General features: G+C 31.6%; 3 protein-coding genes across 7 annotated transcripts; 2 read left to right on the forward strand and 1 right to left on the reverse strand.

Annotated features, from left to right (window-relative positions):
• The first annotated feature begins 1,360 nt into the window (after nucleotides 1–1,360).
• On the forward strand, nucleotides 1,361–4,578 carry LOC123898136 (CBL-interacting serine/threonine-protein kinase 12). The gene has a single exon (XM_045949025.1). The coding sequence runs from the start codon at nucleotides 2,753–2,755 to the stop codon at nucleotides 4,280–4,282; it is 1,530 nt and encodes a 509-aa protein (XP_045804981.1). The 5' UTR covers nucleotides 1,361–2,752; the 3' UTR covers nucleotides 4,283–4,578.
• Nucleotides 4,579–11,998: 7,420 nt separating this feature from the next.
• On the reverse strand, nucleotides 11,999–13,363 carry LOC123898456 (CBL-interacting protein kinase 5-like). 5 transcript variants are annotated; one of them, XM_045949418.1, is made up of 2 exons: nucleotides 12,513–13,363; nucleotides 11,999–12,443 (listed from the first exon to the last, which is right to left on the reverse strand). In XM_045949418.1, the coding sequence occupies exons 1-2, from the start codon at nucleotides 13,361–13,363 to the stop codon at nucleotides 12,011–12,013; spliced, it is 1,284 nt and encodes a 427-aa protein (XP_045805374.1). In that variant the 3' UTR covers nucleotides 11,999–12,010. The 5 variants fall into 5 exon arrangements, with proteins under 5 accessions (XP_045805374.1, XP_045805376.1, XP_045805375.1 ...); XM_045949420.1 differs by having other exon boundaries at nucleotides 11,999–12,426; nucleotides 12,508–13,363; XM_045949419.1 differs by having other exon boundaries at nucleotides 11,999–12,393; nucleotides 12,463–13,363.
• Nucleotides 13,364–16,604: 3,241 nt separating this feature from the next.
• On the forward strand, nucleotides 16,605–17,580 carry LOC123899011 (protein DOG1-like 4). The gene has a single exon (XM_045950066.1). It carries the CDS (start codon nucleotides 16,796–16,798, stop codon nucleotides 17,483–17,485), a length of 690 nt encoding a protein of 229 aa, XP_045806022.1. The 5' UTR covers nucleotides 16,605–16,795; the 3' UTR covers nucleotides 17,486–17,580.
• Nucleotides 17,581–18,147: the final 567 nt, after the last annotated feature.

Here is an 18,147-nt window from a genome sequence, read left to right on the forward strand (position 1 = left end):
CGACCCAAAAGCCTGTGGGCCGGCCCATGACGACCCATGAAAAACCTGACTCGATAAGGTCCGGCCCGATAAAGCCCGTCCCCCTTTTTATGAAGTCCGACCCGTGTAAAATGATAGGGCTAATGGGCTAATGGATTCGGACAAAAATTAAGAAAAAATTAGACAAAAATAGTTTGACTTTTCTTTTATAGTAATGAGTACTCACTCCGGTCTCTCATATATAAGAAAAAAATTAATTTTTTAAATTCATTGAAAAAGTAATGTATCTGGTCTATAATATAGACTTGATACACCACTTTTTTATTAAGTTCAAAAAAGTCAAATTTTGCATATTACGAGACTAGAGAAGTATGTGTGTATATATAAAAAAAGTTAAAGTTGGTGTGGCTATAGCCATACTCAATCTCAACATAGATTCGTCTATGTTCATATCTTATGATCAAGAACACCAAGAACCTCACACTTGCGAAAGATAATATTGTGATGTCTCAAGTGAGTTAAAGTTTCGCATGTAATAAATGTGAACAATTTGTAGAAAACTCATACCATTAACATGGAGAAATTTAAAAAAAAGTGACGGGTTAGAAAAATTCTTCAAATCAAATTTTAGTTAAACTATTTTTTTTTTTTTTTTTTAAAGTTGAATCGAGTTAAACCAATTTTTATTTGTATATTGCATTAGATTTTCAAGTATTCAGATTTCGTGTTATAAAATAATCATATAATTTCCCACTACCGAATCAATCTCAATTGTAAATTTAATTCTAAACGATACATATTTTACTTTAACAAAGGACTATACATATTTTAAACTCGATTTTATACAATAAAATAATCTTAACAATCGACTATAAATCAAACGGTCCAGATATAATCCATGGCCTCGTACTTTAACCATGTCAAAAGGAAAAGTGCATTGCTTTACATTAGGGGTGGACAAGGACCCGAGATCCGGTCCAACCCGCTAAACCCGAATTTAAAAAAACAAAACGGGCCAGTTTCAAGCGGATTTGCGGGTCCGCGGGTCAAAATTGCGGGTTTTCGTGGTCTGAGATGGCCGGGTTCGGACTTGGAAAACTCACTCACGGATAACCGTACCAACCCAAGAAAGCATGGTAAAGTGTTAGTAATTATACTAGCAGTCTGAACACTACCTTTATACATAAAAAACCGTGTGTGGCAGAGCTTATCAAGTAAAAAAATACTTGATAACTTATTAGTAATAATTTATGGTCCTGTTTACTAGAAACTTGTGACAATGCACATGGTTCTGTTTACTAAATCACTAGCACTAATTAAAAAACGTGTGAGTGACACGTTATATAGTTCTAAATTTAACCTATTTTATTTTTTTACTACTATTATACTTATACTTATTTCCATTTACCTCATTTTCTTTGAAAACCATCACACCACAACCAAACCCCACACACTCTTCTTGTTTTCTTCATGTTATAGTAGCACTAAAACATAAAAATTTCAATCTCTCTTGCTACTAATTTCAAACTTTCAATCTACTTAATCTTCCTTTTCTTCTTTGTGTTCACAAATCTTAAAAAAAAATGATGTTTTTATTTCAAGTTTTTTTTTTTATGGTTTGATGTCTATAGATCTGAACTGGTTGATGATATTTCATACTGATTTTTCGGTTTTGGTACTCTGATCTAATTTTTCTTCTTATTTCCACTCCAACTTTGTTCTTAAATTGTTGTCTTTAGTTTAAGATTTAACCCGTGTAAATCCTTGTACATCCTTGTACTAGATATGTTTTAATTATTCTTCTTCTTTTTTTTTTTGACCAATTATTCTTCTTCTTAATCATATTAAAGAGTGTTTCTAAGTTAATTTTTCAGAATTTTTTGAATTTTTTCTTTGCTTAAACCGTTTGAATCCACCCGTTAGACCCGAAATCCGTTTAACCCGAACCCGCATGACCCGAACCCCCAAAATGGTTTGATATGGACATGTATTCCTCACCCGTGGATTGGGTCGGGTGGAGCTTTTGGCCCCGTACCGACCCAACCCGGCCCGTTGTCCACCCCTACTTTACATTTCTCTACGGCTCACATTTGTTTGAAAAGGGAAAGTAACATAATTGAGTAGAGACAAGACAACCGCATACGTAACTCATGATTGGAAAATCTTATAATATATGGAAAATCAATTCCAATTAAACCAAAAATTTAATATATTTTTCTCCTTTTTTCTCCTCCACGCTATATGCCAGGTGGTAATAATTCATTTTCCTTTCTTTATGTGAAAATGAAACAAACATTGCTTTTCTTCACCAAGAAAAGGAAAGCAGAGAAAAAAATAAAAAATAATAAGAAATGTGATCAATGCTTACGTGGTATCGACTCAGTGATTAAACAAATCATAAAAATAATAAAAAACGACTAAGAATCCGTATCCATAAATACTAAAAATAAACAAAATAATAAAAAATAAAAAATAAAAAATTTAATGGTAGCATATACTCTCCTTTATAAGAGCATCTCTCTCTTAATCTCTCTATTAATCTCTCTCTTAATTTGAGCCAAAAACATGTATTAAGCACAAAAAACACTCTCACATAGAAAACATCAAACAAATTGAAACCACAACCTCGTTCTTCCTCCATCCACCACTCCCAACCCAAAAACATCATCGTATCATTCATCGTAACCTTATTCTAAACAAAAACAAAAAAAATCGTTTTTTTTTCATCATAAAAAAAGATCGCATTTTTGAGGTTGAATTTGGCCATTCATCCATGGCTGACGTTCTTTCACAAAAGATCAAAACACCCACAAGCACAAACAAGAAGGAAACATCGAATCTGTTACTGGGTCGTTTCGAAATTGGGAAACTTCTTGGTCATGGAACATTTGCTAAGGTTTATTATGCAAAGAATATCAAAACTGGTGAAGGGGTTGCAATCAAAGTCATTGACAAAGAGAAGATTCTGAAAGGTGGTTTAGTTGCTCACATAAAACGTGAGATCTCGATTCTTCGTCGTGTTCGTCATCCAAATATTGTTCAATTGTTTGAGGTAATGGCTACAAAAACAAAGATCTATTTTGTTATGGAATATGTTCGTGGGGGTGAACTTTTTAATAAGGTTGCTAAGGGTAGATTGAAAGAAGAAGTTGCTAGAAAATATTTTCAACAATTGATTTCAGCTGTTGGATTTTGTCATGCTAGAGGTGTTTATCATAGGGATCTAAAACCTGAAAATTTGTTGCTTGATGAGAATGGTAATTTGAAAGTTTCTGATTTTGGTTTAAGTGCTGTTTCTGATCAAATTAGACAAGATGGTTTGTTTCATACTTTTTGTGGTACACCTGCTTATGTTGCTCCTGAGGTTTTGGCTAGGAAAGGTTATGATGGTGCTAAGGTTGATCTTTGGTCTTGTGGTGTTGTTTTGTTTGTTTTGATGGCTGGTTATTTACCTTTTCATGATCAAAATGTTATGGCAATGTATAAGAAGATTTATAAGGGTGATTTTAGGTGTCCTAGGTGGTTTTCGCCGGATTTGGCTAAACTCCTTATTCGTCTTCTTGATACGAAGCCTGAAACTAGGATTGCTATTCCTGATATTATGGAGAATAGGTGGTTTAAAAAAGGGTTCAAACAAATTAAGTTTTATGTTGAAGATGATAGGCTTTGTAATGTTGATGATAATAATTTTGCTGACATTGATGATGATACAGCTTCTATAACATCTGTAGCGTCTGTGGCGTCTTTCTCTGATTATTCGATTTCGGAATCTGATTCTGAGGTTGAGACTAGAAGGAAAAATGCTCCTTTGCCAAGACCTGCTAGTTTGAATGCTTTTGACATTATATCGTTTTCTCCTGGTTTTGATCTTTCTGGTTTGTTTGAGGAAAAAGGTGACGAGAATAGGTTTGTGACTGCTGCACCGGTTTCGAAGATCATATCGAAATTGGAAGAGATTGCTCAATTGGTTAGGTTTACTGTAAGGAAGAAGGATTGCCGGGTGAGCTTGGAGGGTACAAGAGAAGGTGTGAAGGGACCGTTGACTATTGCTGCCGAGATATTTGAACTAACACCTACTTTGGTTGTCGTTGAGGTGAAGAAAAAAGGTGGCGACAGAGCGGAATATGAGAGATTCTGTAATGAAGAATTGAAGCCTGGATTGCAGAATTTGACGGCGGATGAATCAGCAACTTCTTCAGCTTTGTCAAAGCCTAAAGAGCCTACCTTACTTCGTGTGCTTTCTGAACCAGTTCACAACTTGACTTCGGATATTGAATCGCCGCACTATGTACCTGAAGAGTGAGTTAGAGAAAAAAAAAGTTCTTTCTGTTGTTTTGTTTCTTATAGATTGTGTATGATAAATTGATAATTGATCATTTTTCCCCCCATGATGGTCCTCCCTTTTAGATTTGCTCCTTGAATTGAGCATTAGAATTTACTGTATTTTCTATGTCCAATTGCTATACAAAGAAGGCTAATTGAAATTTTAGCTAATGGTGGATATTTTTTCGATGTTTTTATTTTGGTGCATTATTCCTTATTTGTATATTAATTTTGCTTCGTTCAAGTAGTGAGGAAATAACAAAACAGTTGTGCTAATCTATGAAGCATTGCCGTGTTTTGGCTTTTGTGCTACCTATTAATTTTAGACATTTGAGATTGATGTCTGTTTTTTGTGTATGATCGGTTTAATAGGCGATTTGGAAACTATAGATGTCTGTTTTTGTGTATGATCGGTTTAATAGGCAATTGATGGTAGGTAAATACGTGCATTGTGGTTCAAAGAGTACCCTCGTGTACGTGTACCTGTACCTAAAAATTACCTAAAAGACCAACTATTATTGATGGCGTCTTCTAGAAGTATAAGTTCACGGTTTTCTTTGTCATCACGACTGAGATGGTAACCTAATCAGTGTTGTTTTAATAAATACAAAGAAACCCAAATATCAGTAGAGTTTTGAGTCACGTATGTTCATTATCTCTTCTTTTTGTCAAATGAACACTGATTTAGTTACTGTCGTAGACCTTACAACAAGGAGGACCTTGAACTTCTGCCGTCGGGAGCCTATGTTAGTCATTGTTAGAGTCGTATGACGAATTTCAAGTATTAGCTCACCATGGAGTAGAACTTTCCCAATATCTAAGCACATACCCGATTTCACTAATTTGTTATTTTCTTAGTTTCTGCTTGAAAACTGCATGTGTGTAACCTGTCGTAGAAGATAGATCTTTCGTTTTTGCTTGAAAACTGCATGTGTGTAACCTGTCGTAAAAAATAGATCAGAATCTGGATTTGGTTATATACCAAATTAGCTGGTTATGTTTGTGGATTGTTGTTTGATATTCTTACTAAGCAACTATTTTTAGAATTAAGTTCAGTTTTAATGCTGTGAAATTTAGGGTTATGCTAGTTATGTATCTCAAGGTGTCACACTTTCATTGTGACTGAATTGGAAGCATACTATAGTTTGATACTGCTAGTTCAGGTGGCTTTTTAGAAGTAAAGTTGAATCTTAGGAGCAGCTTAATCACACTTAGCTTAGCCATATGTAAAATATATGAAACGTCGCTTAATTTTTTTGGCGTCGAAGAAGCAATGTGTGTCATCGTAGTTAACTTTCATGCAATTGAGTAACGTAATGCATGTTTTGTATTATGGCGGGTTTGCCGAAATTATGGCGAGCCACGTGATTTTGGTCAACTCACGGCGATATCAAGTACACGCTTAGAAAATCAATTTATTTGGAAACTTGAGCTGTAATTGATTTTGTTTTTTTATTGTCTTCCATTGAAATGTTACCATTTGCGATTGAGCCATTTATTGTTGCCTCCGAAATCCGAACAGATAGAAATGTCGTCATTTTATTACTTTTTCTTTCTTTATAATAATGTTATTGGCGCAAAATATTTGCCGCCTTTGTTGATGACTAATTTCTGCCAGAGAATTTGGCTGGCTATCTTTTTATTGGTTTTTTTTTTCTTCCCACCATCAGAGATGTTTTAGTTGGTTAAGCATGGTATAGTATTGGGGAGACGGCATGATAGTAGTTATGTAACTCAGTGAATTGAGTAAGAATTTAGCATTAGAGATGCTCTAAGCATAAGAACAAATATATGAAGTTTATAACTATTGAAGCAACGATGAGAACAAACTAAGACTTTATAACTATTGAAGCAACATAACACCGCGTGAAGTGAATGTAAATGAAAGTGGTCTCTTACCTTACAAGTTACAATGCTTCCAATTCATTCATTCATATGAATAATCACAAACTTTTTTTTGAACGGTCAAAGTCAGTAATTAATTGTTAATATTAGTATTTTTCTTCTTCATCGGAATTTGAATCCGAGTCTTTTTACACCTTACCACCTTTAATCCTTAGCTCAAATCAGTTAAACTACTCTCCCCACTCATCCGAATAATCACAAACTTGTTGTTTCTTCCCTTGAATGCCGCTAACTCGCAACTCCAAAACCTATCCAAAATTAGCACATTGGTTTTGCATGAATGCTTGCAATAGCTTCTAAAGAACAGACACAATAAATAAGAGGGAGTGTGGGCAACTAAGGTCTCACTATTTAGTTTAATGAAATTGGGAACATTATAATTACATTAGGACTACCTACTGGTCCAATATCATCTATGGCCTACACGCAAATTAGGAAGAACTCATTATCTTATTCCATGAAAATACTAGAGTTAGTTCTCATAAGATTTGAACACACATATAAAAAATATACATTATTTAATTATTTTAAAAAATACACATTATTTACTGCTTTTCTATTTCTCTTTTTATTTTATTTTATTTTTGTGAATGCATCCAAATTTTGTGTCCAAAATTTTATGACCAAACAAAATGTCTTCTTATTCTATAAACTTCCACATCTGAATTTGGATCCTCTCAATTTTCTCTCATCTTAAGCAAACATTATTGGAGGAACCACAAGCTAAGACACCGTATCCATCAATTTAATATCCTTATCAAACACCTCCAATTTTTAAATTACAAAAATGAATTTTTCTCTCCACATTTCCTCATGTTTTTATAGCAATCAATTTGTCATTTCCTCTTTAGGCTCTATTTCATTACTATATATAGTTTTGAAAAAACATAATTACATAAATGATACCGTAAAAAAAAAGTACATTGATGTGATATCTAGGTGACTAATTAGTAGTAATTGAGATAAGAAATGAAAGTGATGTAGTTTTCATAAATAAGATGTTAATTGTTACAAGTACCAATTAGGTAGTACAAGCTTATTATGAGCAAATTGAATCTTCTCCTGTCATTTTTTCTACATTTCTCTCTTTTTTTTTTATCTTTCTCTTAATTTCAATCTCTCTGTTCATTACAAAATAATAAAATAATTATGAGAAAAAATAAAATTAAGAGAGAAATAGAAAGAAAGACAAAAAATGTAGAAAATTTGAGAACAACATAATCCAAGTCCTCTTATGAGATGTATATTTTTTTTCTTTCTTTTGATAATAGTTACGTTGTATATTTATCGTAACATACATAATTGAGGTCACATTCATAAAAAGAAATAAAAAAAAGTTGAGGTCACATCGTTACTTCAAGGCCGTATATATCAACTTTATGAGGTAATGTTGGAATATTAAAAGCAAAACAGGTGTAGTTAGGTAAGCTAACTTTAAATTATATATGGATGATATGATAAGTGGTTATTATGATCAAATGACGAATTAAAATAGAACATTATAAGAAGATAAGATAATCTTAATTCAAGCCTTGTCCACCTAGGATTGGTTGCAAAATAATTTTTAAAGGGACATTTTCTATGTGTACGTTTCTTCAAAGTCATAAATGAAAATGGCCTTATCACAATCACTTCACGGTTAACTAATCTTGCACCCCTACTATGGTTGTTTGCCCTTAAGATTGGACTAATTGGGTTTCTAATTATAATTGGTTATAGAAGCTAATTTGGATATTGATTGGTGACACGAGTTTGGAAAAGTGAACCTGTCATGCTACAAATTTAAAAGGAAAATCACATCCCACTAGGGAAATAGAAAGTGTATATGAAGAAAAGTTGGATATATGAAAAAAAATTGTAAAGCGATTGGGTATTTAAAGTGAATGTTGAGCATAAATTGACACTGATAGTATAATTTTGTGAGCATAAATTGACACTGATAGTTGCATCATGAACTTAAGTATTGTAAAAATTTGGTGTTAAATATGGTTTACACAATTATGGTTGTCCTCGGGGATGGATATATGAATTAAGCATAGAGAACCAAGTTTAAAGGTACCATGAAGTAAAGAGAGAAAAAAAAGTAAATCATCACATACGTATTATATACAAGAAATTATAAAATAAATCTACAGTTAATATTGTTTATTTTTTTTTTTTGCAATAATTGTCAATCTACATTTTATTTGATTAAAATTTTAACAGTATAAATTTTAAGTGTTTAGGATTCAATAAATTGATTAAAAAGACCCATAATAATATAAATCTAGTTTAATAAAAATATATGTAGCGATAAAATAATATCGACTAAATTATGTTTTTTTTTACAAGACTAAATTATGCTTTTGGTTCTTAATTTCATCAAACTTACAAAATTGATCCCCATTTTTAAAGTTGAACTTTTTGACCGTTCTATTTTTACTTTTGTTGTAATCTTCATTCAAACCCATATTTTTTGCCATAAAAATTGTGACCGTTACCGTAAAAAAACTGAATTTTAATCTCAAAAGTAATATTTGCTTTTAGATTAACTATTTGGGTAATAAATCACTTTTTACAAAAAAATATACATTGGGACAAAATATATGACAAATATAAAAATAGAGACCCAAAAAGTTAATTAAATTTAAAAAAAGAAATCATTTTTGTGAGTTTAATAAGACAATAATATAAAGAAAAATTAAAAAAGTATGAGGAGAATCATGACGTGATCCCTCTTCTAGCTCCCATCCACTGTCCTTGCTTGTGGTTGTGATACTGGTCCAAAGAGACATCATAAATCTTGGTGTCATGACCATGATTGTAATCCGGAATACAGTACTCTTTCTTGTATATAAAAAACATTTCACTTTTTAGATTTATTGTAGAATTGATGTATTTAGACTATATAATTGTCTAGATACATCAATTTTACAATGAATTTAAAAATTCAACTTCTTCTTATAAATAGGATCGGAGGAAGTAATTTTTTAAGACTTTAATATTTTTTATACGATTTTATAGCTATTTATTTAAGTTTTAAATCTAACTATATTAAGTTTTCTATTTATTTAAATTTTTAGACTTTAATATTTTTTATACGACTTTTACCGATCTCTGTTCGTCTTGGTCTTATGGAGAGAGATGATTATTAATAATAATATATTTGCAGTTAAAAAATAATTTTATTGACTATTTTTTTGTGTGGGTAAAACTAATGCGCGTAATTATGAAGACTAATTCTTTCGAGGTAATTGAGATTAATTTAATAAGTTGACATCTCCAACAAATATTTTTTCATACGCATTAACCATATATTAAACCCAGAACCAAATGATTAAGAAGTCTAAATATCTATCCCAAGTGTTTTTTCAAAAAAAAAAATATATCTATCCCAAGTTGTCTCACACTATGTTTCGTTCCAAGCTATTGACTGTTTTAGTCAATACAATCAATAATATTAGTCAATAAAATGAATAATATTTTTGTTATGATAATAAGTAATTCATATTTTAGTTGAGATAATAATTAATAAAGTCATATTTCTATATTTAAACAATTTCATGTTCACTGCATCTCTTACCATTTAGATAATATATATTGAACATGTTAGTCTAAAATTTCATAAGAAATAAGACATACGGTGAAATCTGTCACAATGGCCTTCCGCATAAATCAACTTTTTATTTTATTCATTTTGTGCATTGCTTCAATTTTCCACTCAGGTAATGAAAGAATGTTAATTTTGTCTGTTTAATTATGTTTCAAATATAATTTTTCCAACTCGCCATAAAACTTAATATTGTTCCATCTTATTTATCTGCGTTGCAAATGTTAATTGATCTGTAGCATTACGTTACAACACATGTGACAGCACGGGTCTATTACTAGTATTGATTTAAATTTCTCGTTAATGTAGGATTGTCAGCATTTCAAATTCCAGATCCCCCAGGACAAGTCTGTGTCGAGGAATGAGTAAATTCTACAAAGTGCGTTGTAGATTGCGTAAAGAAGGGATACAAAAATGGTGGAACTCGATTTCAAGTTGGTACAGTAATAAGATGTTGTTGTTATAAGAATCAGTGATTGTAACCAACAATGGTATACCTAAATAAATAAAATAAAAACCAGAACTAGGTCTCCAATATAAACTATGCAAGAATATTGTTAAATATTGGAAAATCTTTGGACTTGATTACTGGTGTGTGTTGAATAAAATTGTTCTTTATTGATTTTTTGTTTGGATTTGTCCTTGAATTTATTCAATTTTTTAGTCACAATAAAAAAAAAACTTTTATTGTTTCAAAGACTGAAATCAATAAATTATTATGAAATCAAGACTTAATTTTCACATAATTTTTTATTCAAATTTGCTATGAAATTTAACTATTAGTTTACTTGGTTGATAATTTTATGTTAATTAACTATCAATAAATTAACACCATATATTCTTTTTATAATTTTATTTATCACATTACAATCCCACACACCCGCATCTATAAAAAAAAAAAAAAGTGAAATGTCAAATACTTCCATGAAATTGCAAACTTTGTCAAATATTCCCTAAAATTTAAGAATTGTCAATACAATCTTGAATTTGTAAACGTCTATCAAATAACCCCATGCAATGACCGTTAATTGCATACGTAACACCTGCCAATAAAATGTGAGGAGATTATTTTGATCGTTTCGTGGGGTGCGTGAGAAACTATGAGGACACGAAAAGAAGATCTAATAAAAGAACATTGATATATGTGGGCTTCAGGAAGCCCAACCCAAAAATGAGTAAGGCTTAAAACAAGTTTGAAAGAGGTTGTGTCTTTATGATGAAAATTGCTCTCAAGACCCTTCAATATGCTCACAGACTCCTTTTTTTTTGAAAATTTAAGGGACTAAATGTATATTGAGGGCCTAAAATTATATTTTCCTTTATACCATTGTTACGTTTTAATAGCAACTATCACTTTAAGTCTCAGGTTTAATTCTCTCTAGCGTCAATTTGGGTGAGCTAATTTAGCTCTTCTACATACAAAAACATAGCAACTTTCCCCACCGACTTTTTTTTTTTTTTTTTTTTTTTTTCTTTTTTCTCTCTCCCTTTCACTAGTGCAATTTTATTCTCTAAAAGTTAAAAGAGTATTTTGAGACTATTCTTAATTCTAGTAGTGAAGCCTCTATTATCTGTACTCGTTATGATGTAGTTTTGTATTTTTATTTTGTACTGTTTGTAATTGACTGTGTATTTAGGTTGAACACTTTATTTATGCTTGGGTTAACTTTTATTTTAATTCAATATTTGCCTTTTTAAAAAATAAATTTGAATTCAAATACAAGAGTCGTTGTATATGTTAAACTTAAATGATCTCTAGATGCATTTGACCTTTTATTTAGCTAAACATAACGATATTTATTCATTTAAATTGAGTGAGTACATTAAATACAAACGCAAATTCAATATCGCTAAATATGAAGAAGACGAATCTGCAAACAACTTAATAGTAAAATACAATAATACAATAGCCATTTTCAACATTATGAGAGAAATAGAAACCACATTTATATACATAATTTCTTTTCACATACGAAGAAAAAAGCTCTATGAAAGAAAGAGCATTGAGAACAGGGTTACAAGAACACCTGAAAGAGAACTTCTATTCAATAAATAAAAAAGCCTACTATCATGATTTTAAATTGCAGTTGCGTTTATGTTATATATTGCAACAAAATGCGGGTAAATACTGCCAATACAGTCAAAACTACCATTGTAATGTCGTTGCAAAAACCTCAAAATCCATTATACTGCAGCAACAATTGCGGGTGTGGACTATTCATATTCTTGCCAAACCCAAACAATTTCATTTAGCGAAGGCTTTAACAACTGGTTCCAGAAATTCCTATATTCCAACATGTCTCCAACAATTTTGTTCACCTCAACAATATAAACTGAAGAAGAAACTTCAAAGATTTCTGTATCTATACTAAGTTGTTCATTTATCCCTGTCTCATTTCCCTCCAATCTTACAATCCCATTTTGCTTCTTAACCTTAAATCTACCATCTAATTGTGCTATTTCTTCAAGTTTTGACACAACTATTGAAGGTGGTTTTTTTGTAGCAAATCTTGCATGTTGTCTTTCACTCATATCTTTCTCAAACAAACCAGAAAGATCAAATCCTGAAGTGAGTGATATGATATCAAATGCATTGAAACAATATGGCTTCATAGCATAGTCTTCATGATCTTTAACAGACATTGGACTTGGAGGATCATTTGATGGTGATGATGGATCATCAAAAGCATCATGAAAATCTGAGACATCGCCACGCGTAAGCGATATAGGTGGTAATTTTGGTCCTTCAATCTGTTTATACCCTTTTTGAAACCAACTATTTTGCATTATATTGTTAATAGTAATTCTTGTTCTTGGATCAGGATCAAGAATTCTATAAATAAGCCTTTTCGCATCAGAACGAAACCATTGCGGAAACTTGAATTCTGCTTTTGCAATCTTCTTATACATTTCCATTAGATTTTTATCATTGAAAGGAAGATAACCAGCTAATAGAACATAGAGAATAATACCACAAGACCAAATATCTGCCATGGCGCCATCGTAGCCTTTCTGCCTGATAACCTCAGGTGCTACATAAGCTGGAGTACCACATGTTGTGTGAAGAAGACCATCTTTCTTTTTTGATTCCAACAATGCACTAAGACCGAAATCCGAAACTTTGAGATCACCATTTTCGTCGAGGAGAAGATTTTCCAGTTTAAGATCGCGGTGATAAACCCCTCTTTTGTGACAATGGTTAACAGCTTCAATAAGTTGTTGGAAATATTTTCTAGCCATATCTTCCCTTAGCTTCCCTCGGGACACTTTATTGAAAAGCTCGCCGCCTTTCACGTATTCCATAGCAAAATATATTTTTGTTTTGCTTGCCATGACATCATAGAATTCGACAATGTTGGGGTGTCGAACGAGATGCATCACAGAAATTTCGCGCTTCATTTGTTCCTTCATACCGACTCTCATGATCATTTCTTTGTTACACACTTTGATGGCAACATTTTGTCCTGTCTTTAAGTTCCTTGCATGGTAAACTTTCGCGAAATTTCCTTGGCCAATCATGCGCCCTACCTCATACTTTTCCATTAGAATTGTTGCTTTCTTCTCCATTAATTCTAGTAATAATTCTCAATTATAAACAATGTTGTTAAATAGCGCGGCTATAGTGGCGCTATAGCGCGCTATTGTATAACAAAATTTGAACAAATTATTATTGTTCTGCAATAACTATTTTTTACAAAATATTGTAAAATATTTATAGAAGCGTTATAGCATTGTTGCGTAGTAGGATTAGAATAAACTGTTATTTTCCACAATCCGCAATTGATAACCCTGCTCTTAAATGTTATTAACTGCTAAAAAAAATCAATGATGGGGTTTAAGCATGAAAGAAACAAAAAATGTTGCCTTGTTTTTATACTATCCATTTTGTTAATGTGGATTTGGAAGTTCAAGAGAGGTCATATGGAACCACACTGCCCTATGGAAGGGTTGAGGGCTTGAGGCCAAAAGGGTTATTGCTCTTGGTGAAGAATGATAAAGCCTTTTGGTAAATATGGTTAATCCGTTGAGAGATTTTTAAGGTAACAGAAAACTAAATCAAGATACAAATAGTTTTTTTTTTCTTTTCTTTTTTTTTTGGACAGATAGTTGTGATGTTTAAAAATAGTGAAAACCGATATATACGTGTTGTGTCAAAGTAAATACTAATCTTCCATTTGATTTGAATTTGGCGGAATCATTAGAAATATCTTCGATCACTAATTTGTAGAATTTTCAAGCTTCATTCAATAGTCATATGACATTTTGCAGCTACGCAGTAGTCATCACTATTTTGTAGGATTTCCTCTTTGAAAAGTCATGAAAATTGGGCCCAAATACATCTTACAGAAAAATGCTAAGTAGTAGTATTGCTGCTGGAAGAAATCCAAATATAAAGTTATCTTAGAAATTCTGTGGTGAATATTTTTAAAATATAAAGAATATCCGATGTAGACACATTAGTAGCACGTATCGAAGATGAAGTGGCGTGCAAGAAAGGTTCACTTGAAAAATAGTGAAGATCTTTTATTTGCTATATTTTAGAAAGATTTTGTGAAGATTTAATTTTATATTTTAGCTAGATTTATTATTTTTATATTAGCTAGATGTGTTATTTTCTTTTAGGAGATTTACTATTTTTATTTTTCACTATTATTTAAACTAAACTATTGTAGTCTTGAAAGACAACTTTTTCATTCGGTAAAATATAGAGAATTTTCTCAAATTTTGTGGATTCCAAATTATTCTTTCTGGTGGATTCCGAAAATCTGATGAACTTCAGAGTTTTTATCTAGCAGGATTAACACTTGTTTTTCCTTCAGACTTCCGTACTGCGTCAATATCATTTTTAATGCAAAATTTGTATTTTTTTTATTTCTTTAACTAGTGACCCAAATTCGGAGGCACTAGTTAGTACTACCTTCGACTTTTATTATAAGAAAATGTTGTTTATTAAGTTCATATATAAAATGTTTGATACATTTACTTTGTATTATTATTATTATTATTGATCAAATACATCAAACATTTAATAAACCTAAAAAAATAAACATTTTCTTATAATAAGGAAATATTACGTAAAAGAAAAAAAAGAGTTTAGAATCTTGATGGAATATTCCATCTCCATGAAGGAGGGTGCATGCGGTCCAGCAACTGCTTGCAGTGACCCACTCACTCTGCCTAATCATACTCCACGTGGACTTCTAACAACCTCACACATTGACACGTACATCTTTCCCCAATATCCACACACAACAAACGTACAGGTGAGTTATAAATTTACCTTTATACCCTCCTCACCATGCCCTTTCAACACGAAAATTTCTCATCGCACTACCCATTTTCTCACCACACCCCTGGAAATTCCATTTTTGCCCTTGGTCAAAAAATTCTGAACGCGTTTTCCGAATTTTTTTTGCCTTTAAAAACAACTTCGGAATGTGTTTTCTGAATTTTTTTCAAATTTGAACTAAAAAAATTCGAAAAACGCGTTCCGAATTTTTTGACCAAGAGCAAAATTGGAATTTTCAGGGGTGTGGTGAGAAAGTGGGTAGGTGAGATGAGAAATTTTCTTTCAACACAGTCAAAGGCCCATAACATAAAGCTGCACAAAACCCATACAAGAATTGGGACTGCAGAAAATGTTTCTCTTAAATATCTCATGTTTGAAAATTCTTGTAATGTTAAGTTTTTTTGTAATGACCAAGTTCATACGGAATAAAAACTCAAATAAATGATCATGTTTAGTTTATGGGTCTTGTTAACATGTGCCCTAAGGGCACATGTTAAGATATACCAAAATAGAAATTTATCATTTAATAATACAAGAAATTTAATGCTTCAAAAGTCAAAATGCACAAATTAGCATTTAATAATTTCTATTTTTGCTTCCTTAACATGTGCCTTAAGGGCACAAGTTAACATTCTCCTTAGTTTATTGGTGAAGGATTTGAGTCATATTCATCAAATTTAAATTTGATTCTCATTGATTTCATAGTAAGAAAAAAAAATTCAAATTTTAAATAGGGGCTCTGTTAATTAATGTTCCTCGAATTAGTCAATTTTTATCAAGTTTTATACATTTACTTTCACTCAATAACTAATGTATCTGGTCAACATTATAGACAAAATACATTAGTGATTTGACAAACCTAAAAATTGAATCTTTGCTTATACATGAGATGAGACCGGAGGAAGTAATCCATATACATTATGTAACTTTTTAGGTTCATTGATAATTGCTTATAATATACTACCTTCGGCCTCATATGTAAGCAAAAATAGCTTTTTAGATTCATTGAAAAAATGATGTATTTAGTCTATATTTTAAACTAAATACATTCATTTTACAATTAATCTAAAAAAACTATTTTTGCTTACATATGAGGCTGGAGGGAGTACTCCCTCTTATTTTTTATAAGAAAAAATTAATTTTTTTAGATTTATTAAATAATTGATATATTTAGTTGTATAGTATGAATAAGAATTATTCATTCAATAAACTTAAAAAATTAACCGTTTTTATGCAACATAATGGAGTAAAATATAAACCTGCATACTAATTGTTTGTTGGTCTAGTGGTGATTGAAGTTGGACTTGATAAAAAAGACCACGGTTCAATATCTTGTAACTGGAATCGAGAGACGGCTGGAACCAGATGCCCGAACTAATTCCAGAACCAGATTAGACTATAGGATACATGAAAAAAAAAAAAGATAAAGCTGCAAAATGCAAAATTATGATACGTTCACATATCCTAGTATATATATGTCCTCTCTATTCTTGCAATGCGTCAATCCCACTTGTTCTTATTTTGCTGCGCGTAATCCATGCAAATGCATTGCTCATTACACTCTTTTACTTTCGTGTCTTTCCCTCCTCTTTCCATCTGTTCTTTTTCCTTCACCTCCTCCTAGTTTCAATACACATTAAAAACACCAACATAGAGATACTACCACCACTATACTTTCTTTTTCAAAATCCATTTCTTTATTCACATTAATGAAGAACCCTGTTGTGGAAAAGTTCTCTGAATTTTATCAGAAATGGGTTTTGAAGCTTGAAGAAATTCACCATGAGCTTATTGAAGTATCAAAGAAAAAAACAGAGTTTGTAATGAATGAACAAGAATTACAAACACTAGTTTCAAGAGTCACAACCCATTTGAAAGAATATTACACTGTCAAATGGGGTGCAGCACATGAAGATGTTGTAGTGTTTTTCACACCAACATGGCTTAGTCCATTGGAAAATGCTTACCTTTGGGTAACTGGTTGGAAACCTTCCTCAATTTTTCGCATTCTCGAGAGATTTGACATAACAGATGAACAGAGAAAGGAGATAGAGAAATTGAGAGTGAGGATAAAGATGGAGGAAGAGAAAGTGGAGAGAGAGATGGAGAGACAACAAGTTGCTATGGCTGATTTGAAGATAGTGGAACTGGCTAAGCTTTCATGTAGAGCAATGAAAGATGATGCAAAGGTTAATGGGTTGGTTGGTGTGGCTTTGAAAGGTGTTTTTGCTGGTTTGGAGAAAGTTATGAAAACTTCTGATTGTGCCAGACTTAAGACACTTAAAGGGGTTTTGGATGTTTTAAGTCCAATTCAGTGTGTCGATTTTTTAGCTGCACATATTGGTATGCAGCTGAGGCTGAGGCAATTTGGGATGAAGATGATTACTGGATCCAATTGAATGAATGATTAAATCAAGAAATTTTAGTAGTGAGTATTGAGTATTGTACATCTTTAATTTAAGCTTAATTAAGTTGTTTAGTACTCCTTCATTAATTAGCAGCCAAAAAAATTGTTTAGTTCATTATGAAGAAGTAGTAGTAGTAGTAGTAGTGTTAATGTTATGTATTTGGCTTTTGAAGCTTTTCTTTAATGTAAGAAAAAGAAAAATTAATTGTAGATGATTCATGATTGATTAATTTCTTTCATTTAAACAAGAAATGAAATTATGAAAGTATATAACTTTATAATTGGAATTGTACATTAGTAAGGATTCAAAGACAACTGAGAAAATTTTAATGTGAATAATGTAGCTATTATGAGCACTTGAAGGTCCGGGATCTAATATATGTCAATATCAGAAACCAAAATATTTGATTAGTTCAATTAATTAACTTATTTCTTAAAAAATATTTACCATTGTTTATATGTCTTGTATCAGTGTCATATCTTGTATTAGTGTCATATGGATCAGTGTTATGTTCGGTGTCAAAGTCTATGTCTGTATCAGTGTCATATCTTGTATCAGTGTTATGTATGGTGTCAAATCTGAGTAGTATGAGCTTCATAGACAAAAACTATGTCTTCTTAGGAAGGTTGAAAAGTGTTGGAGAAGGAGAAGCA

Source organism: Trifolium pratense, linkage group LG7 (genome assembly GCF_020283565.1).
Source record: "Trifolium pratense cultivar HEN17-A07 linkage group LG7, ARS_RC_1.1, whole genome shotgun sequence".
In the NCBI taxonomy this organism is placed as follows: Eukaryota; Viridiplantae; Streptophyta; class Magnoliopsida; order Fabales; family Fabaceae; genus Trifolium; species Trifolium pratense.